The sequence below is a fragment of the Thunnus maccoyii genome, chromosome 18 (genome assembly GCF_910596095.1).
Source record: "Thunnus maccoyii chromosome 18, fThuMac1.1, whole genome shotgun sequence".
NCBI classification, from domain to species: Eukaryota; Metazoa; Chordata; class Actinopteri; order Scombriformes; family Scombridae; genus Thunnus; species Thunnus maccoyii.
The window spans coordinates 12,873,994-12,895,822 of NC_056550.1; the positions used below are offsets into that span (position 1 = coordinate 12,873,994).

Below are 21,829 nucleotides of genomic sequence, written 5' to 3' on the forward strand. Positions count from 1 at the left end.
CCGGGAGGCAGTTTAGACATAGCTGAGTCACTTTTTTCAGCTTATTGATCACGTGGTCTGTCACAACTGCAGCTACTGCAAACTGGTCACCAATCTTAGATATACAGTCCAAATTTCTACTAGGAGCTTACACCTGCAAGCTATTTAGTTGTACTGTTGAGGATATTGCCTGGATTATAATTAAAACCCTGACGAACACTCAAAAAAGTTTGTTTTTGCTGGGCACAAGATCCACAGTTATTTGTGCAGTTCCTAACACTATTAAAAACATCCTTGTTGCTCGCTTTATTGTTTGAGATTATCAATACTTTGCTGAAAGTTAATTGGTTATAAAAATTGAACACCATCTCAGCCTCTTGTAACATCGAGTGGGATAATGACATTGGTTTATCAGGTTTTTACTGTGGTTGTCCACTTTAGGCTTAATTTCAGATTTGGTGAATCTGCAGGATGTGGTTGGTAAATCCCAGTTGTACATCGACAGGGGTTTCAACTAGTTATTAATTACACTCAAACGATGAACAAAAAACTCCTGCCACTTGCTACACAGGCACCCGGTTTGTAAAGGTCAGTGCGAAGGCCAAAAATATCAGGCCTGCTATAGGGGAATTGTGTAAAAGACATATTGTATAGATGGGAACAAGGGAAATGATTTCAAGAGGATTAAGAGCTGAATGTAACATTGAGTGTGCCTTAAAGTGACAGTCTAGTATCACAAGCTGTTTGGTAATAAATGTGGTAGTAACATATAAGTTCTACAGATCTTATAGGCCAACAGCCACTAGCTCAGTTTATTTGAAGCCTAAGTATAATTCAGTGGTATTCCTTTGACTTTTTCCAGCAAGACAACATACTCAAGTCACAATGTCTTGCATTAATGAGCAAGAACCTTTTATCTTTGCTGATTAATGAAAATTAAGTGTGCAAGCCAGGTGGCTGTCAGCCAGAGTACATTTCACCATTTGCACCCATGTCTTGTTTGCTAGGTTGGCAGTAGCAGGATAACGTTACAGTGTGTTCTTACTCAATTAGAAGAAGAGGTTGGCTGGAGGGGCAATTTTTTTTGGTTAGAACGTGTTCGCATATCTGGACATACAAGCCGAGGCTCTGGGTCTTATAATAGAAGCTTGTGTTAGTTCAGTAGGATGTAGAGGTGATACAGGGGAGGCTCTTGCAGTCAGACTTGCTGCAGTTTTTAAGTTTACAATTTTGAGTTTGCACAATATGTCTGCAAAAGGCTGAGAATACTTTGCATTTTTTTCCTCAATACAATAAAAAGCAAATGCACATTTAAAAGCTGGATGGCACCACTTCAATAGTCCTTCAACAAAACATGACTGTCATCATACATCAACACTATATGATGAGATGTCATGCTTCATTAATTATAAGAATAATGGAGAACAATGTTATTGTACTCTTTAAGTGCACGGAAAATACAAATATATTGAATAAAAATTATTTCCAACTTTAACACTAATAATAATCAGTTAGACCAACTACACTCACCTGCATTTGCTTCAACTGAATATACAGACTTATTTTGGTAGTCAACATGATGGAGAACAGAAAAGACAACATTCAAACATTTTTACTTTTTATTCATCAAGACCACATGGACATTTAAAGCAGAGCAAAATTAAACAAATCTTCAGTCTTCAAAATCTTTTGATCAAAATTAATCAGTATATTTTACAGTAAGGGGACAAGAGCAATCAATGTGAGCTCTAAAGTGGAGGAGAAAAGAGACACGCCCTGTCACGGGACTAACATTGTACAGACGCTTTCAACTGACTTCTTAAAAAACCGTCAGGAAGTGAAGTGGAACCTGACAAACCAAAACAAACCACAAGCACTGTTTTTTATTTCATTTTCACTAAATGCCAAGAAACGAGGATGTGTAAAGATTCTCAAAATAAGAAAACAAAAACCCATAATGAACTTCTCCTCTAAGTTTGGTATTTAAAGTGATGTCTGGCAGACATCTAGACCAAGAAATACATCAGATGAACCACAACTACCCTCATCCAAAGATAGACAGAAACATGAAAATCAATGTTTTTTTTTTTTCCTCTCTCCTCATTTACACATGTATGTTCATGTTTTTAAATAAGCCACTACACATTTGTGGTTCACCTTGTTTTTAAGCAGCGAAGTGTCAGGTTCAGGGTAAGGATGGGTGCGCTCTTCCGATTCTTCCTCCGACAGTTATCCCAGCTTCCCCTGTTAAGCAAAAATGTCCACAGAGTGCGATGTTAGCAAAGGTCCCACAACAAGTGCTTGAAGCAACCACTGCTGCTACTGGAGCAACAAATATTATCTACATGAAGACTATTAGTTACATATGTCCCTCAATTTAGTCACAGAGGAAAGTGTAGATGATAAACAGAGACACAGCTAATAATGCACAAATATTATCCATTTACCCGCACAATGGACATTTGAAATCCTGTATTTGGCTGAATATCCTGATATTTTATTAATACTTGTCAGTATATTTTTAACTGGATTACTTTAATAACTTGGGGTGAGCCAGAAGAAAGTCCACAAAGTCTGGTCACTACCTTAAATCTGCTTAAAAAATAGTGACAAACCTGTTAGATATTCCCTTTGCCAACGTGAAAGTGAACACACAGGAGTTAAAATTTCAACTGTTGGCATGGGTATATCAAGCAGGTTGTCTGTGCATCTCAGCATTTTTTTTAAAAAATGTGTCTCCCAAACATTTCTATCAAATTAGTTTATCCCCCAAACATATCTGAAAGCTACTAAAGAGCAACAGAGAAACACAGTAACAAAATATACACAATCAAGCTTTTAAGTTTCATGTTCTGGAGAAGTACAGAAATTTCTTTTCTGACAGGCAACAGCATTCAGAAATGGATGTGGGTAGAGAAAGGAGTACCTGGGGTGAGTACCTGCACAGTTTGACAGTCAGAGAGTATCCATGATTTTTAATTTGCCCTTTTCTCATGTGGTCTCGCTCACAACACCAACGCTGTGTGAGGTATGGAAGTCAGCTGCAATTCATTCGATAAACCCTACCCTCCAGTTAGTTAGTTACGTTAGGACCCCCCGGTGCTATGACACCCCCCAAACACACACTGCATGGCATTATCAGGCACAGTAAGCTGGACAACAAATCCATGGCATTTGAGTTATGATTACGGAAAAATAAATGGCTTGTTTTTCACATACACCTTTGACGAAGTATGTCTGTGTGTTTACATATGAGGAGGAAAAAATCCCTTAAATATATATACATGTAGACACACAATGGTGGAATTTTCTTCCTATGTGGAGAGTATATCTCAACAAATCAAAGTTATTACATCTTCCTACTGCCAAGTAAAAAAAAAACAAAACAAAAAAAACAAAATAAAAACAGGTAAATACAGGCAGGAAAATTGATTGTATTGGTTAATTGTTTTTCTGCCATTTTGTCCACAAAGACAAATAAACATCTATAAGGATCAAAAACCGATACAAAACGAGGGGTACCTCCGGGCATGTTTGCTCAGGGCTACACTGGCCTTTCCCTCTTGGCTTTGTGTGAATGTTTTCTACCTTCTTCTCATTCATCGGGCCTAGTCCTTCATCTTCAGTGCATACTTATGATGCACTATTCGAAAACAGGATAAAGATATATGCATATAGTACATAAGACAAAAATCATAGGCATTGAACTGAACGTAAACAGGGTGGGAGAGGCAGGGTGAGAGGGTGGGTAGGGGAGATGGGAGAGGGGGGGAAGGGGTTGTGGGAGGGTGGTGGGTTGGGTTGGGTTGAGAGCCAGGGGGGAGTGAGGAGGAGGACGCACTTACCTGAGCCTGATCTGAGGTCCTATCAGATCAGTTTTAATTGGACTGAGTGTCACCTTCAGAATGGAGGAGCTCTTGCTGGCCGTTAAGCAGAGGGGAGGAGGCAGAGGCAGCAGCCTCTGTCTCCATCGGTTCCGCTTCTGATGAAGCCTTGATGGCAGCTGCATCGCCGTCGGCGTGCTTGTCTTTCTTGGAGCTGCTCCTCTCCTCTGTCGCCTTACGGTCTAGGAAAACATCATATATACACAGATCAAAAGAAAAGTAACAGTATCCTCTATATCAGATATGAACTATTAGACATAAACATCATCTAATGGTCAAACCAAGAGTTGTTTTTACATGCAGTACAAACAAAACCCATTTCTAAATTTTCACCTTTGTCTTTCGATGACCGCTCTCTGTCCCTGTCTCTCTCCTTATCTCTGTCCTTCTCCCTGTCCTTGCTGCGGCTACGGTGGCGGTGAGATTTGCGCTCTGAGCTGCGCGACCTCCTCCTATCACGACTGCGGGAGCGACGCTTTCTGTCAGAGCGCTCCCGGCTGCGTCTCCTCTCCCGGTCTCGGTCACGGCTCCTACAGAGAGAGAGAGAGAGAGAGAGGGAGAATAAGTTATTAAGGAAACCAATAACAAGACATTAAAAACACACACACGCAGAGTGACGTATAGTCATGAGTTGCACACGTTTGTTTCTGTAGCATGTTTTGTGTTCAACAACTTTTAAGTTTCAAGAAATATTTTATCCCCGCGCTGCTCATTAGTGGAGACCTGGTATTTAAGATGTCAAATAAAAAAGGAGAAATGTTTCTATTAGGGCAGTGAAGTGAAGTTTTGATAGCATTCATCATGTTAATTGGTACTGTCAGCAGCGAGCTAGATGTACCCAGTAATTTAAGTGTTTGTTGTATGAACAAGCGGGTTCCAAATTTAACACATCCCAATCAACACATGCATTTCAAACTGGCTTTGTCCAAAAAGAATGAGGTGGGGGGGGGGGGGGGGGGGGGGGTCACTGGCCAACTGGTCTGTGATGTAAGAATGGCAAAGTAATGACAGGCCATTTGTTGTTGTTTAGACAAGCTGAGTGTGCAGGCGGTGAACAAAAAACTCTTTACAGTCAAAAATGTGATGTTAACTGTTGTGATGTGTTGTTGTGAATGTGGATTTCATGCAAATAACAGAAGCATACCTGCTGCGTTTGCGCTCCCTCTCCCTCTCCTTGTCTCTGCTCCTGGACCTCCGGCGATCGCGGGACCGGCTCCTTTTCCTGTCTGATGCTCGACTGGAGTGGCGGCTGTTCGAGTGGCTTCGCCGTGCCCTCCTGTCCCGGTCCCGGTCCCTCTCCCTGTCTCTATCTCTATCTCTGTCTCTGTCTCTGTCTCTGTCCCGTTCTCTGTCTCTGTCTCTCTCCCTCTCACGCTCCCGCTCTCTCTCGCGTTCCCTCTCCTTCTCCCGTTCTTTCTCCCGCTCCTTCTCCTTCTCTTCCTCCTCTTTGCGTTTTTTCTCCCTTTCCTCCCTCTCACGCTCGCGGTCTTCTCTGTCCCTCTTGAGCGCTGGGTTTTCACCTTGGGGGTCCTCTGAGCGGCGACGTAGTTTCTCCTGAAAGTAAACAAGCAATTATAGTTATAGCATATTAAAGCTGATCAGCAGATCTTAAACCACAGTCAATATTTAACATTAACCAGATGGAAGATGATTCACTTTGTTAGAAAGTAGGGAGCTCTTGCAACATCATCAATGTTCTGTACAAAGTAGCACTGTTGTAATAAAATATCAACAGTCTATTTGACATATATTTTTAGGTATTTGTTTTTCTGAGTGCATATCAACTGACAGCACTTAGGTTTCATATTTTTAAATGGGAAGCACAAAAATGTACCACAATTCTGTAATTATTAAAACAGGCTTGTTTTTCTATATCCTATTCTGGTGTAAAGTGGATCCAGTGACTATCATTGCATCATAACATAACATCATCATCTACATATTCATTGTGACATGTGATCCTGTTACCTTGAGCTCCTCTACGGTGGATTTGATCTTGGCATAGCCCATGTGCTGCTTGCCCATCAAGTGGTCATCCACTCTGGACTGTGCATCACCCACGATGAGGAAGGCCCCACACACCTCACACACCTCCATCTGTTTCTCCTGGGCTGCAAAGCTCTCGATTGTCTGGATAAAAAAAAAGAAATTAATTAAAACAAAAACAACACATCATAAGGAAAGTATGCAATCAGGAATATGATTCAATTTACACAGACTTTGCTTGAAGGGCATTTTCGTATTATGAAATTATAATCAGGATGCTTGTTGCTGCTCTAGTGAAGAATAACTTTTAGCAAGCCATGATGAATGTTAGTGGGACTGAGAATAATTTTCAGTTAACGTTTAGTTTGAATTTTATAAACTGCAACAGAATGAAACATCTCAACAGATAGCCTTACATGAGCAGCGCCTACTATCCTGAGTGGCATCTGTAGGCTGATAAGCCTGGAGTTAGTTGACTCACCGAGGGGGTGGAGCTGAGCAGCTCCCTCTCCTCCTTCAGCTGCTCCACCAGCTTCATCATTCCCTGGGCCTCCTCCACTCGGCCCTCAGACCCAAGCTCCTCAATCTAAGTGAAAGCAAAAAAGAAACAACTTCAATCAGCCGTTTAATCACAATGCTCCAGGGTTTCCCCTAAGTTTTCCCATTCAAGTCAGCAGAGGGCTAACTGGAAGTTAGCCGGCTTGGCGAGCGGAAGTCAAAACAGCCAGTGTGGGAATGTCTCTCCCTACATGAGATTTAAAAACTCTGTATACTGTGAAATACGGAGAGATTTATCTGCCATGAAAGGCTTAATCAGCATTGCGTGGTCAGGTTAGTCTAACCTGATGTTGCTGACTTCAGAGCTAATCCCTTTCACTTTTCTAGTAGTTGGGTGAACAACAGAAATGATTTTTCTTTGTCTAGAGAAGCTGCAGCATTTATTAACTGACACACCGTAGCCCGTGCTGCACATTTAATGCTAACCTCTTCCTCTGCTCCGCTCACATTCATCAGTTTTTTGCTGCTCACTCTCTCCACTCACTCAACCACATACTCACTATGCACGCACATTACGCAGTACCCTATTCACTGAAGGAGCTACATGACCAACAGTTTCCCAGGCTATGACACAGAGATTGACTCATGTTTCGGGACAGTGCTGCACAGAGGCTGCCAAATGCTATTAATTTCTGAATGAATGGATATTTGGTGTCATTTTTGGCATTTAATAAAAGATTTTTTTGGTCTGGCAGGGGCTCTCATTGGTGTAGTGGCCCGCCAGGCCTGTACAATTATAAGGGAAATACTGAGCTCCTTTCATATAATGTAATTTAAAAGGTAAGAGATTTTGTTCATGTCATGTGTTTTGTCCATGTTGGTAATTACAGCTGTGATCGACCTAGCAAAGGTGATATGTAACACATGTTCAAAGTAGTGTGAGTCCTTGTTCCAGTATGTTCCAAATTACCAAGACTGATATACACTAATCAATTATAAAAACTCAATGCAACTTATTTGTTACAAACCTGTACAACAAGATCTTCGATCTTCTCTGTTAGGACCTGAACCTTCTCCTCATTCTTTCCTGATGGACCAGGACCCTGCAGAAATAAACACAACATATCTTAGATAGATACACACACATTATGTTATTTTCTTAATATAGCGTGTGTGTTAAGGGGACATGATTTTTATTGCACTCAAAGATGTGCAATAGAAGTGATTAGAAAAGGTTTCAGAACGATGAAGCACATACCCCTGCATTCTGCTGAGCCTGGGATAGAGCAAGCCGGGCGTGCCCCCTACGAATCCGCCGTTCCACCTCTGCCAGGAGTGACTGTAGATAACGCAGGAAGTCTCGCTCATAGCCCTCCTTCATGAACCGAGAGCTTTTCTCGTACCTAGTAGTGATGAGCAAAGTTCTTTACAGTGTAGTGAATCATTAACAATCAGTTCATTAAAAAGATTTGTTCACTGAATTGTTCAGTGCTTAAACTGAAACACAGATTATACAAATGCGATTGAATGACTTGAATCACTCACTCAGTAACTGAGTGTATCACTGCAACTGACTGAGTGTTTGCTTGCAACTGACTGAGCTTAACTGAACAGATCGTGGTTTTTAACTGAACAGAAATGAACAGATCGTTTCAGGAAGTGAGTGAGTTTCAGTTCAGTTTTATTATTTTGAACAAATCGTTCATGAAACAATGCTAATTCCTGGACAAAACGGGATAGATCGAAGCTATTACATGAAAATCTTTAGAAATACAGAAACGAAAACTTACGTTTTCCTAAGATTTTCATCATGGATCTTCTCACAGGGTCCTGGAAAAGAATTGTAATGTTATTTAATTTTCGAATATAACAGAACAGCTGTATTAAAGCATATTTATGCACATCTACAAGGCTTACCCAAGTCGGAGCGAGTGTTAGTGAATAGCTCCGCTGGACAGAAGCCACACAGATAGTATCGACAGACCTTATAGAAGAGAAGAGATTTTTTTTATCATTCAGACTGAATTCACAATTTATTTATCGTATAACGTAACAACATTTAACGTTAATGGGGACAAATGAGCTTTGCAGATCGTACAAACAGTCCTACAATGAATTTAACACTAATGCGTCCTTCGATGTCTAACAAACTCCAATTTAAAAGTTAATATTAGATCCAGAAACCAAAGCAGAGCAATAAAACAACGTTTACATTAAACGATAACGTCACGAGCTTCATTATAACGGTAGCCCTCACATGCACTGCTGCTAATAATGCTAACATGGATAAGCGTGCGAGTTAACAAGGTCCCAGCTTACGTTATTAGCTTGTTGTAACTATGTTAACCGATAAGCTACCACCGTTAAAATATTAACTAATGATTGACGGCTACATTTAGCACACTTCTTCCAAATGTTATAAGCATTTTAGCTGTATTAGCTTATGAAACTAGCTAGGCTAACGTTATCTAGGATGCTAACTTACGCTCTCGTCGTCCCATCGTACGTTGCATCGCTTCTCGTCAGGGGCCAAATTTCTATCTCGGCCCATTAACTCATCGAGTAGCTGGGCTGCGGAGAGCATTTTGGCCCAAAAACAGTAGCCTTGATATAAAGTACTACGATATGTCCCGGAGAGCCAGTTCACACCATCTACTGCGCTCAAAGTAGCTTTAATCAAAATGGCAGATGCTGTAACAACCGCCCGTTCACGGCGGTTCACGGTTCAACTACAACCAGCAGCACCCGTAACCCCTGACCCGGAAATACACGCTTGACAACCGTTGACAGCAGCGTGGAGTTACATATTAACCGCACATGCTGTGTGTACTGTTGTATAAAAACTAGCGATGCTGCGCTCGAACCAAACTACTCGACACTTTATCGACCATTCAAAGAAAAGTATCGGGGCAAGATGTTTCGATGCCTCGCTTCACCACGCCAAAATCCACGTGACCACCTCAAACCAGGCCTCGTTACGTCACACTCATGGCAGAGGTGTGGCGCTGATTTTGGTTTCTGTGCTGGAATTGGAGCCTACCTTCTTTGTTAAATGTACTAATGAATATGTAAGAAACGGTTTCCCCTGCAAAAAGAAAATTATTCACGGGGGGAAATATGTGTATTTGAAAAAATGAAAAAGAAACAACTAGCCTAAACATCTATTTTATGAATGTCAGTATGGATTCTGGGGGGGGGCTGGCTGTTTGAATGCACACCCAGAGACTTGAAAGTGAAGTCATTATGTTATCTTCGTTTCATTTTCTGGCTAAGTGCTGTTATACATGTTGTGATGCTCTCTGTAAATAAAGAGATGAAAAAAGATACGCAGTGTGCTTCTCAATCTGTCACAATATCTAAAAACAGAGGCTGTTTAAAACTGATCCGTTTTAATAATAGACTGTACTGAACAAAATAATAATGAAAGCCGTGAGACCACTTAAACTGTTTCATCTCAGTCTCAGATTTATTTCAGCCATACAAGTGTAATACCAATAGTTTCCCAGCAGATGTCGACTGTATAATACAATTGTTTCATATTGATGCAGTGCCTCAGAAAAGCCTCATTTCCCTCATAACTAATAAAAACACGCATAATTGGAAATATTAATACATCCGGTCAGGACTTGACTTACCCACCATTCATCACCATATCATAAAAAACTCAAAAATGACTCAAAAATCAGACATGTTGCCAAACTATGCTAACGTTTTGATTGTTCAATTTGCGACAGTGGTACTGTGTCTGTCTTAACGACAAACATGGCCGTATGTGGGCAGCCACAATTAGCAGCCGACGTTAACTACTACTTTTGGCAGCGGTACCAATTAAACCGACAATGCATCGTATTTGAGTTAATTAGCTACGTTACGGATTTCAAGCATCAATGCAGAATCACGAGTTTTTACTGCCATCTAGTGGCCACTGTGTGCAACTGCAACATATATTTAATAAAACTAGAATAAATGCTGATATGTCAGCAAAGTATCACTTCTGGTGAATACTTTTATAGTTCATTTACCATCTTAGAAAAGACTTCTCTATTATTATGGTCATTGTCATTTCCACAATGGTGGAAAAAGTACTCAGATCCTTTATTTAAGTAAAAGCTCTAATACAGCAATGTAAAAATACTCAATTACAAGTCCTGCATGAAAAATCCTACTGAAGTAAAAGTACATAAGTGTTAGCAACAAAATGTAGTTAAAGTATTGCCGTAAAAGTAGTGGTTTGGTCCCTATGACTGATGTATTATTATATATGACATCATTAGATTATTCATACTGAAGCATCAGTGTGTAAGCAGCGTGTTACATTACTGTTGTAGCTGCTGGAGGTGGGGCTAGTTTGATCTACTTCATATACAGTTGGTTAGTTTACCTGTCTTATTTATTTATTGGGATCATGTACAGTGTTAAACATAAATGTTACCATTTGATGTACTTTACCAGAGTTAGCTTATAGCTATTTTATATATTATAGCTATTTATGTTCATGAGAAGACCATGAAATAAAATGTAGAGTCAGTGGTTACAGAGCTGAGTACTTTTTTGCAGCAGCTTTTGAACATACTGATGGAACTGCAGCTCTTCATATCATCAGGTACGGCATTAGACTGAGTTGTGGCTTTCACATAGAAAGCTGACTGCCCAAATGCTGCGTGACAAAATGGTATGGTATCTTGTATATTCTGGAGGATCTAATAGAACTTAGTGAGCAAGTGTAAACAAAGTCACATAGCGGAGGAGGGGCCAAACCATTTAAAATTTTATAAAAAAAAGTCACAAATTTTAAACTAATCTAAAATTCTCAAAGCTCAGTAAATTGTATTTCTCCATTACCCTACAGTAATGGAAATGCATTGACTTTTTGTCCAGAGTTTTTAGAGTTTGTTTGCATGGACTCAAGAGGTCTTATGGCTGTTTCTCCAGCCTGCCCCCAACATGTGATGCAATAAGACATATGGGAAAAAATCATAGCATGCATAAATATCTTGGCTGCACCCAAAGAGAGACAGTTTCTAATATGTCTAAAATTTGCTAAGTTGTACTTTATGGTTTTAAATGTTTAACTTTTAACATGTTTCTTAAAGTTCAAATTTGGATCCAATCTCACACCAAGATATTTAAAATCAGTGACTATGTCAATCCTTTCACCTTTGATGAGAATATCAGCGTTAGGAGGTTGTACCATGGTTTTAGAGAAAACATACCCTTTGCCTTGTTTACATTTAGACTCAGACATGAGTTCAATATCATCAGTTCAATGGTTCCCAACCTAGGGGTCGGGCCCCTTCAAAGGGTCACCAGATAAACCTGAGGGTCATGAGGTGATTAATGGGAGAGGAAGGAAAAGAAAAAAAACAAGATTCTGATACACAAATCGGTTTCCAGTTTTTGGACTTTTTCTCTAATCTTTGATTTTTGGTTAAATATTGGATCATTTGAACATTTCTTGAAATGACACCATGTGAGAAGTTTAGAGAGAAAAATCACTATTTGGTGGAGCTGTTAACAACTCATAGACAGCTGAAATGTGACCCTGACTACACACTGCTTTTTGTAAGACTCAAAAGCCAAAAAGGTTGGAAACCACTGGTTTCATCTTTAACAATGTGTTGTATTTTAAAAGCTTGTTATATTATCCATTGTGCCAAATCATCTTCATCAAAAGTAACTAAAGCTGTCAAATAAATGTAGTGTAGTAGAAAGTTCAATAGTTTCCTCTGAAATGTAGTGGAGTGGAAGTATATAGTAGAATCAAATGGAAATACTCAAGTAAAGTACAAGTACCCCAAAACTGTACTTAAGTACAGTACTTGAGTAAATGTAATTCATTACTTTCCACAACTGCAGATGGGAGACTTATGATTATTTCATGACAATTTCTGTTAGTTGTTTTGGTTTTGTTTCTGTATTTTGAAAGTATTCACCAAAGTGGTAGTTTGTTTATTTACAATGTACAACACACAGCAATATAAAACCATTTGCTGCGGACTGGAAGCATCTAACCACCATTTGTGGCTCAAAGTGGAAATAATACCACCGGTTGGTGACTGACAGCCCAGCAACTCAGAGATATTTATTGAAAGGACAGATTCACAAATTTTTCAAGTCTCTTTTCAGTCAGGTGTCCACATAAACTCTGAAAGAGGTTTTCCTCGCTGTAATCATTCCTCCTGTTCATACTGGCTATTAAAAGATCCCCTTCAAGTGTGCTTTCAATGCAAGCTGCGGTGGAAGTACAGTAACAAAAAGAGGGACTTTAGTTTTGGCTTGTAACAGCTGTAACATTGAAAGATATGTACTTTATTTGACTAATTTGGAAGTTTCATATAGGCTTCAGATTAACTTTTAAACACATTTTTGCACAGAAGGAGGCTTATGGATTTTGGCCCCCATCACTTACATTGTAAGTGCATTGTGAAGAGATCTTCTAATGGTCAGTATGAACAGGAGGAATGATTATAGCAAGAAAACCTGTTTAAGTGTTCATTTGGGTACCTGACTGTTGTTTAAAGGAAGATTTGAAAAATTATGAACCTGTTCTTTAATGACTAACTGGGGGCTGGATAATGGCTCATGATTTTATGGTGAAGTGGCAAAAACGTGTGAGATAATTGACAGTTTTCAGGGGGGAACTAACATTTTGTGCTCACTGTTGTTACATCTAAAGCTGCCCCCCGATGAGGCGGTGGTGACTCTGGCAGCCCTCTGACGGAGCTCTGAGAGACTGAATGAATACACTGACTGTTGGAATAAATGGCGACTGAGGACTAACCAGTAACCTGCTGTATGAACGCCAAAGACTCTGAATATCAACACGAAGTTGCATTAGCCGAAGCGATTTACTGCCAGTGGCACCAAAGACTCTGCTAGCACCTCGTTAAGTTAGCCAGTAGGTAAGGTTAGCCGGGTAGCTAATGTTAGCTGGCAGGTCTATTTTTAGTGGACGTCAGTAGGGAAGTCGCTTGGCTATTATTATTGACAACCTAATCCGAGAGGATTTGCACATCCTATGATCTTGCTGCGCTAGTTGTCTGCACCAAAATGTCCACTACTTCGTTGGATAAAGAATTACAGGAGCGACTGAGAGAGGCGTCTGCCATCGGGGACATTGACGAAGTGCGGACATTGGTGGAGAGCGGAGTAAATGTCAATTCACAAAATGAAATAAACGGATGGTAAGTATTATGACATATAATGATAGGCTTTACTGGTGTGTCGATTTGCTGCACGGTTACATTGAAAAACTTGTTGAGATTGACAGCTCAGTGCAGCCAAATGCGATGTTACAGGGATTAAAATTGCTCCGTGTTATCCCATTAGCCAGAGCTGCCACTTTTTTTTTTATCTTGTTTGTCCAAACGGTAAACAAATCCCCTGTTAGCTAATGGTTTGAAATATAGTAAAATATATAAGTATAAAACAGCAGAAGGACCTGTGGCTGTGGAGGAAGGTAAATGTGAATTGGCACATGGCTACTCCAGTCGTGAAACTGATTTGACATGCTTATTCTCACTGCCATAGATAGCTGATAGATAATTGTAATAAACATACAAAGTAACTCAAAGGACGGTTTCACAACAGTCAGGTGTCTGGATGAGCACTGAAACATGTTTTTCTTGCTATAATCATTTCTCCTCTTCATAATGCACTTACAATGTAAGTGATAGGGACCAAAATCCACAAGCCTCCTTCTGTGCAAAAATATATTTAAACGGTTATCTGATGCTAACATGAAGCTTCATCCGTCTAAATGAGTCAAATCAAGTAGATATCCTTCAACATTACAGTCTTTTTAGTGCCAAAGTCCCTCTTTTTGTTACAATACTTCCACCGCAGCTCAACAGGGAAACACTGTCTGAGGAAACACAAAGAGGGAATTTGATGCTAAAAAGACTGTAAATGTGGCAGATATCAACTTGATATAATTAACTCAGATGGCTACAGCCTCATACAAGCTTTTAAATGTTTTTTTTTTTGCACAAAATGACTTTGGCTGACTTTGGCTCCATCACTTACATTGAAAGCACATTTAAAGGGGATCTTTTAATAGAACTGGCTGTCAACCTCTTTTAGTTTTCATGTGGGCACCTGACTGTTGTTTTAAGACAGATTTGAAAAATTGTGAACCTGTCCTTTAACATTATTAAATGAAAGCGTTAAGTCTAAACATGTGGTGTGTCTCTCCAACTTCCTCCTAACTGAATATGCAACTTGTGTGGTGACAGGTTGAACTTTACATACATTAAAGAGAGACTACTGCCGGTCAGAAGAGGCCTCGATTCTTAAGAGTAAGAAGTAATAATTAACACAAAATGAGATTACAGGTTATCAGGCCACGGCAATCTACTGCAACCAATCATTGCCATGCAAGTCCATAAAATCCAACTTTCAGAGACTGGGTCGTGTCCACCTCATGCATTTAAAGTCATTTTATCAGCATTTGTTACATTTTTTTGATTTATTCAACTGCATTCTCTATAACCTCACCAGGACGTGCCTGCACTGGGCGTGCAAGAGGAACCATAAGCACATAGTGTCCTACTTACTCAGTTGTGGAGCAGACAAAGAAATCCTGACGGCTAAGGATGAGATGGCCTCACAACTCACATCCAAACCAGAAATCAAACGACTCTTGGGAGGTAAACTTCACCTTTCTCACTTCCCCTCTTCCTTGTTCCTTTCACATTATTATTTTGATGTGATATATCAGTTATGTATACTGTGCATGAGATAGATTACCATATAATGTACAGGTTGTAGCCTTGTTAGTTAAGTGTATCTATAGAGGTTTATGACAAAAGCTGTCAGGATTATTGTCTTGAGCTTTTTATTTTTAAGAGAAATGACTATTTTCTTTTGCACATTATTACCACAGTCGAGGTGGAGGAAGTGCCTGAAGTCAAGGAGCCCGAGTTGCCAATCATCCCTAACTACTTGTCTAACCCGCCCTTCATATACTCCAAGCTGGATAACAAGTCAGAGCTCATCCTGGCCCAGCACCTACAGAACGGTTCAGGAGAGCATGCGGACGACACACAAAGCGATCCGCCCTCCCTCTCTCCAACCCATGAGCCTCAGAAATCACAGAGCCTGGTCTCCGACAGCCCCACTCTCACCCCAAACCCCATCACTCACAGCCAAACCCAGGCTGGCGAATTCATTCCTGTGACTGAGCAAAATGGTGTGTCACCTACCCCGGCCTCATCCCACAACCACACTGTTGTTAACTGCACAGTGCCCATGGACCTGTCAGTCGAGCCTCACCTTGTCAACCATGCAGACTACCCGCACGCAGTGGCACACAACGGCACCATGTGCTCGCCCCCGTTGGCCTCACCCAGCCCGAGCTTGGCCAGCTGCAGCGGGAGCCAGGTCCAGCCCCCCGTGGCTGGCGCTAACCCGACTATGAGCAGGCAGCAGTCTATCCCACAGCAGCTGGGCTACGGACAGACTGGCGGATCCTTGCCAGCCTTCCAACCTTTCTTCTTCACCAGCACCTTCCCTGTCAATGTACAAGGTGAGAGAGAAATTGTGTGTTTTATTATGTCTAACCCTCTGTTCACACACACCGACTCAAAACACCTGAGACATGACAGGATACCATTCATTGTGAATTAAACCTCAAATAACCAGCTGGGGCCACTCAAAAGTTGCTGAGCAGGATGTGGGGAAATTGCTTTCAACTTTAGCAGAAAGGTTCCACATATGTCCCCTGTATTTTTGGAAAATATGATTGTCACTTTCTTGCCAAGAGTTTGATGAGGAGATCAATACCACTTTCATATTTGTTTGTTAAGTATAAAGCTAGAGCCACGAGGTTATTAGCTAAATTTAGCATCACCTCTGGAAGCGTGGGAAACAGCCATACTGGCTATGTCCAAAGGTAAACAAATCTGCCTACCAGCACCTTTTAAATTTTACTATTTAAAATGTTACGTCTTGTTTGTTTTATCTGTAAACAAACAGGAATGTAAAAATGCCAAGTTCTGTTACTATGGGGAGTTAGGCACTGGATCTTTTTCTTGGCCGGGAGCAATGAATTACTGGACATGTTTAATTGTTGCAAAGCAACCAGCAGAGACTCCAGAAAGTCACTGCGTCAGACTAAACAGGCTCGCTCGAGTCCATATGTGTAAACGGGCTAAAGCTGCTGTCAGACTCTGTAGTTAAGGCTTTCTTTTGTCATGCGCTCACGTGTTAAGTGACCGTTAAGAGCACGCAGGCATGACGACATTCTTGTGTGCTTGTCAAACCAGAAGGGGTTATTAGTGGATGTGTGTCCTTATCTCTTAGTGTGATGACTGAGCTGCCACAGGCTCACTAGCAGAGACACCAACGTCTCACGCAATGTAGTGTTTGTGAAACACAAGACGACCAGAGTGGGGAGGGGCAGGGATTTTGCATGTGCAAGAAGGAAATGCAGACTTTATCTTTGACAAGACATTCTCATCGTACATGTAAGACGCATCTTTTATAGGCAGGAAACAGGTATGATTAATTCAGCGACCGTCTGTGTCCATCATCTTCCTAAAAAGCACGATATTGTTGTTAATATAGAACTGTTTTTCTGGTTATTCTCTCTAGAGTTGGTACTGAAGGTACGTATCCAGAACCCCAACGCAAGGGAGAACGACTTCATCGAGGTGGAGCTGGACCGTCAGGAGCTCACCTATCGTTCCCTCCTGAGGGTGTGTTGCCGTGAGTTAGACATCAGCGCCGAGCACGTGGAGAAGATCCGTAAGCTGCCAAACACCATGTTGAGAAAGGTACATTACAGGAGAGAAAGCCGACATACCGTACACATGTTTTTTAGTTGCAGTCCAGTGCTGTGCGCACAAAATAAGACAAAATAACAATCATTTAAGATGATGACACTTGAAATACAGTATGGAAAAGATGTTTTTGTTCACTGAGGGGAGGGACGGCACTGTGTGAATGCATCTGAACCACTCCCAGCCTGATGTGAAAATGCTGCCTGTCCCATGTGTCATAAATGTACAAAGCTATTCTCTTAAAAACTAATCTTCTCTTCAGTCTGTCCATCTGTCTCTGCCTCCCTCTCTGTCTGACTCATGCATGCACAATGAAAAGTGACACCGTCCCTAACTCTCTAATTAGGTTGTTTGTGACTCATTATACCTTCCCACTGAAACCTCCCATACCCCCTTCGTAAACAGTATTTGTGTAATTACCCACTGCCTCTGACAAATAATGACAGTATAGTGTATGATTGGGTTGAAAAATTTCTGGAAAACATTATTTTTTCAATTAGGCTGTAAAATATTAGAAAAAAAGTTCAAATTGCCCATCACGACTGACTAATCAATCAACTAATGGTTTCGACACTAGTTTCACTGCACAGTTCAGCCTCATACCCTTTTTATAATACTAAAATTAGATTATCAGTAGTCAAATCTGTTGATTTCAATATGATTTCCATTTTCCTATCCAGGATAAGGACGTGGCTCGGCTGCAGGACTTTCAGGAGCTGGAGGTTGTGTTGGAGAAAGCAGAGGGCCTGTCCCTTTTCTCGGGGACGGGGGGCCTAACAGACAGACCCTGCTACAACATGAAGGCCTCCCGCCTCACCTACTAGAGCTACCGCAGAGCCCGAGGTTTCCCTGCTTATGATGGGTTTCTGTAGCTACCCTCAAGCAACCATAAATAGTTGCCTGCCCAGGTCCCTTGTTACAGCTTTGTTCGGCTTTGGTGTTTCGCCAATTTCCTAACCGGGATTTGTTTTTTCAAGTTCTGTAGCTATTGTCCTCCTCCTGTCCTCCTCTGGCCCTCCTGCTGCTTTAGTGTACCCGACCAGTTCTAAGCGATTACTGATGCATGGTGTCCTCGATTATGTGAGAACGTATTTGGGCCCCTCTCTCCTCTCTCTATCTCTTTCTCTCCTCCCACTGCACTTTGTGCCAAGGCTCCAGTGGGACAAAAGAGGAGGACATTGGTTTGTCTTCCTTTATGGACTGGACATGAATGGGTTTCTGCAATAGCCTTATATGGACACATCCCCATACTAGCTGTGGACTATGGTCTCAGACAGAAACTGTCTGATAGGACCGAGAGCAGAGGACAACAGGAAGGATTTACATAACTCTTACTGATAAGTTCATCATTAGTCCACAGAATAGGACGAGTTGCAGCACAGCAGACTTGCACACAGCAACTTATATTTCTAGCAAACTGACCTATAGAGTGTTATCAGATATTCTAGCTGGCGTACACACTTTCATACATGCTGTAGGCATAAGCCTTAGTGTCTTTCCTGCAGAGGGCATCCATTTCTGGCCTACTTGTTAAAGTGGAGGTAATCTCATTCCAAGTGAGATTTAGGTATTTTTGGACTAATAGTACTTTTATTTGCCGACAACACACACAAACACGCTTTAATATATATATATCCACACAAGGATGGACACATTTGAGTAGGTGTAACGGTTTACCTACATATTTGAATTGCTCAGTTGTACACTGTGGAAAAAGGAATAAATAGTTTTGTTTTAATATTTCTGTCTTTTCTTGTAAGAGGAAAAAGTTAATTTCTAAGATAAATGTGCAGCAACTTGAAGCAGGACTAATGTTTTTTTTTTTTTTATTTTCTACAAAATTACAGGATGTGTTTGTCAGTTCAGTCAGCATAACACTTAAACTGTCAACTATGAAGTATTTATTTTTTATTATTTTAGTTTTATCGATTCATACTAATAAAGCGAGACCATGCATTGTGCTTTAGAGTAGCAAGGCTTGAGTCCCAGTAAAAGGTTGTGTACGAGGCTTTCATCTAATTTATCATATCAGTTGCACCTTCAGTTGAATCTTTTCGGTTCCTTTCCTTCTGTTTAACTGTGATTAGAATTAAAACCAAAAACTAATCTAGCCAGCAAAGATATAAACCGCAGAATATACTATCACTGCTTCAGAAAAGATGCAGCTTTGTTAGATTTTTTTTTTTTCCCCCCAAGTGAAGAGGAGAGAAAAAAGTATATGATCATCTGTGTTTGTGACACATAAATTGAGTACTTCCTTGGTCCTTCGGTACTATTCCAAATTATCATTCCTGATATGATTATCTAACTACATGGTGGTTTGATTTCTTTGCCATCAGTTTGGTTGTCAATGCCTGTCTAGTGCTAATAGTTAGATTTGTTGTATTTGGTAGCTGAATCAGAGGTATCTCTGTCTGATTTAACTTAAGACTGCACTGACAAGATGACTATTGACACTATATAAAAAAAAAAAAAGTATTGTTCTTATATATTAAGAATTTATTTAAGGTCAAGAGCCACAGCCATGTTGTGTCGGATGGTAACGTTCATGCTGCTTTCATCAACACTATATTCCTTTAATTCTCAATGCTGGGGCTCATTTAATTTAAGCAGTGCAGTAGACGGACACTACACATGTGCTACAATCAAAAAGTTTCTTACCCAGTGGTAACTGTTTACTGTTCAAATGTATACCTGAAGCTCTTACTGTATTTGTATGTTTTATGATATATTTTTATTAATTTGTATAGTTTTTTTAACCAGCTAGGCCTGTTGTGTTTGTGTCAAAAAAAAAAAAAAAAAGAGTTCAACAACGGGATGAAAAGCGCTGATTGTTGAAGCCAAGTGCAATGTGGGGTAAAGAATGTGTTTCAAGAAAGTTTGCTGTGAGAAGAAAAGACTACCGAGAGTGCTTATTTTATGTTCCCAACTATGTTTAAATGCTTTATTAAGTGAAGCTGTGCCACATGTTTAAGGCAGAAGCGTGGTTTAGAGAGTGGAACAATGTAGGAGAAAACACCCCTCTGGCTGTTTTCTGCCCTGGGTGAGTGAGAGCAGCATGTTTGAAATGGATTTTTTACAGGATCCTCGTCGATTCTGTGGAAAAGAGATGACTAACATTGTATTTGTGGGATTGCTTATTGTTCTAGAAAAAGCAGAATACAGTTTGACTTAACCTATGCATTCAGAGTGATATTTTTATATACAGTACGTCCTGTGTACTTGTAGAAATAATCTTAGGCACTGTTACAGTTGTGTTTTTTGTTGTTTTTTGTTTTTTTTTTTTCGCTCTGGAGACCTGTATCTGTTCTTTGATAAAGCATGGTGAATTACTTCATCTCTTCCCTCTTTTTCTCTCAAACTGGCTTTGTGTCTTATAAAGCATTGATGTACATCTGACCAGTTGAAGTAATTTTGACTATGAAATATTTTCAGTTTAGGTTATCCTTTTTTGTGAATGTGCATGTTTAGGGGTAACTTTCCAATTATTGAAACATATCTTTCAGTTGAAATCCACTAGAGGGAGCAGAAGAGTCACATAATGTTGTACCAGAGTGCATGCCACTTAAAGTTATAATAAGAGGATGCCTTTTCTTTTTTGCCCAGATTTGATGAAGTTCATAAAAGGAATCTTTCTAAACTTGTTGTTTAGACACTGGACAGTTATATCTTTATACTGTGATGCACCAGTGTCTGGATGCCTTGGCCTTTCCTGTGATAGAAAGTGTACCTTCTGTACTCAGCTCTTAACGGTAGATTCAAATGTCAAGTTGCCGTTGACATTTGAGGCTACAGTTAAGAATTTGAGCTAAACTGAAAATATTTTAAGCACAGTAATTTTAGGGACTAATTGACATCCGAATCACCTACATGATTAAATATAAATCTCATGCCTCATTTGTATGATATGGTATGTTTCAAAATATTTTTCTCAGCCATTGTTAGCTTGTCAATTTCATCATTGAACACCACAAAACATTTTGAAAGTGTAGCAGCAGGCATTTTTTGGGGGGAGGGGGGATGAGGTACATGCACATTGGTTCTAATAAATCTCTAAATAATCATTTTTGCCTTGACTAAGTTTTCTAACCCATCAGCCCAGGAGTGGGCTAAATGGATAATTATATATGTAATTTTGCATCACAATATAGATATACAGTATAAAATAATCCAGGACATTTTGTTGAAAAATCAGCTGTGAAACTAAAATAGCCAGATGGAAATGTGTGTGTGTGTGTGTGTGTTTGTTTGTTTGTTTGTTATTTTAGCTAATCAAGCAAATTAAATACCTGCAAATAAAAGTACGTCATCACATTGATGCAAAAATATATCCATGTTGCATAAAGCAGTAATTGCCTACAATGGACTAATACAACCAGACATAATAAAAGGGATTGCTACCTCAGAATAAACAATATGTTAAAATCTCTGATGATTTAGACAAATTTATGTTGTTTGACAGTATAAATTAGCATATCACCCAATCCTACATGAACCATATGCACATCATCAACTCATGAGGAGTAAAAATGGCTTTTTCCAATAGGTAGTAAACCCTGGAAACATTAGTTATATGTTGAGACGTGTGTTATTGCAGCATTCTTTACATGTATATTTGCACAAGTAAAGCTGAAATATTTACTTCAATATAAAATCACTGAAAAATAAGATATGAAGCTACACTGTTTGCTGCAAATTTAG

General features: G+C 40.0%; 2 protein-coding genes across 4 annotated transcripts; one reads left to right on the forward strand and one right to left on the reverse strand.

Annotated features, from left to right (window-relative positions):
- Nucleotides 1–1,584: 1,584 nt before the first annotated feature.
- Nucleotides 1,585–9,325, reverse strand: luc7l3 (LUC7-like 3 pre-mRNA splicing factor). Of its 3 annotated transcripts, XR_006092263.1 has the most exons (12): nucleotides 8,833–9,325; nucleotides 8,265–8,331; nucleotides 8,138–8,177; nucleotides 7,606–7,750; nucleotides 7,376–7,450; nucleotides 6,331–6,435; nucleotides 5,832–5,993; nucleotides 5,008–5,417; nucleotides 4,197–4,393; nucleotides 3,825–4,045; nucleotides 3,502–3,622; nucleotides 1,585–2,223 (listed from the first exon to the last, which is right to left on the reverse strand). XR_006092263.1 is itself a non-coding variant. In XM_042392214.1 (11 exons), the coding sequence occupies exons 1-10, from the start codon at nucleotides 8,929–8,931 to the stop codon at nucleotides 3,858–3,860; spliced, it is 1,488 nt and encodes a 495-aa protein (XP_042248148.1). In that variant the 5' UTR covers nucleotides 8,932–9,325; the 3' UTR covers nucleotides 1,585–3,622; nucleotides 3,825–3,857. The 3 variants fall into 3 exon arrangements, 2 of the variants coding, with proteins under 2 accessions (XP_042248148.1, XP_042248149.1); XM_042392214.1 differs by having other exon boundaries at nucleotides 1,585–3,622; XM_042392215.1 differs by lacking the exon at nucleotides 3,502–3,622 and having other exon boundaries at nucleotides 8,833–9,324.
- A 3,673-nt stretch (nucleotides 9,326–12,998) lies between these two features.
- Nucleotides 12,999–20,465, forward strand: ankrd40 (ankyrin repeat domain 40). Its single transcript, XM_042392220.1, has 5 exons — nucleotides 12,999–13,531; nucleotides 14,847–14,995; nucleotides 15,232–15,873; nucleotides 16,941–17,122; nucleotides 17,809–20,465. Exons 1-5 carry the CDS (start codon nucleotides 13,398–13,400, stop codon nucleotides 17,950–17,952), a joined length of 1,251 nt encoding a protein of 416 aa, XP_042248154.1. The 5' UTR covers nucleotides 12,999–13,397; the 3' UTR covers nucleotides 17,953–20,465.
- The last annotated feature ends 1,364 nt before the right edge of the window (nucleotides 20,466–21,829 follow it).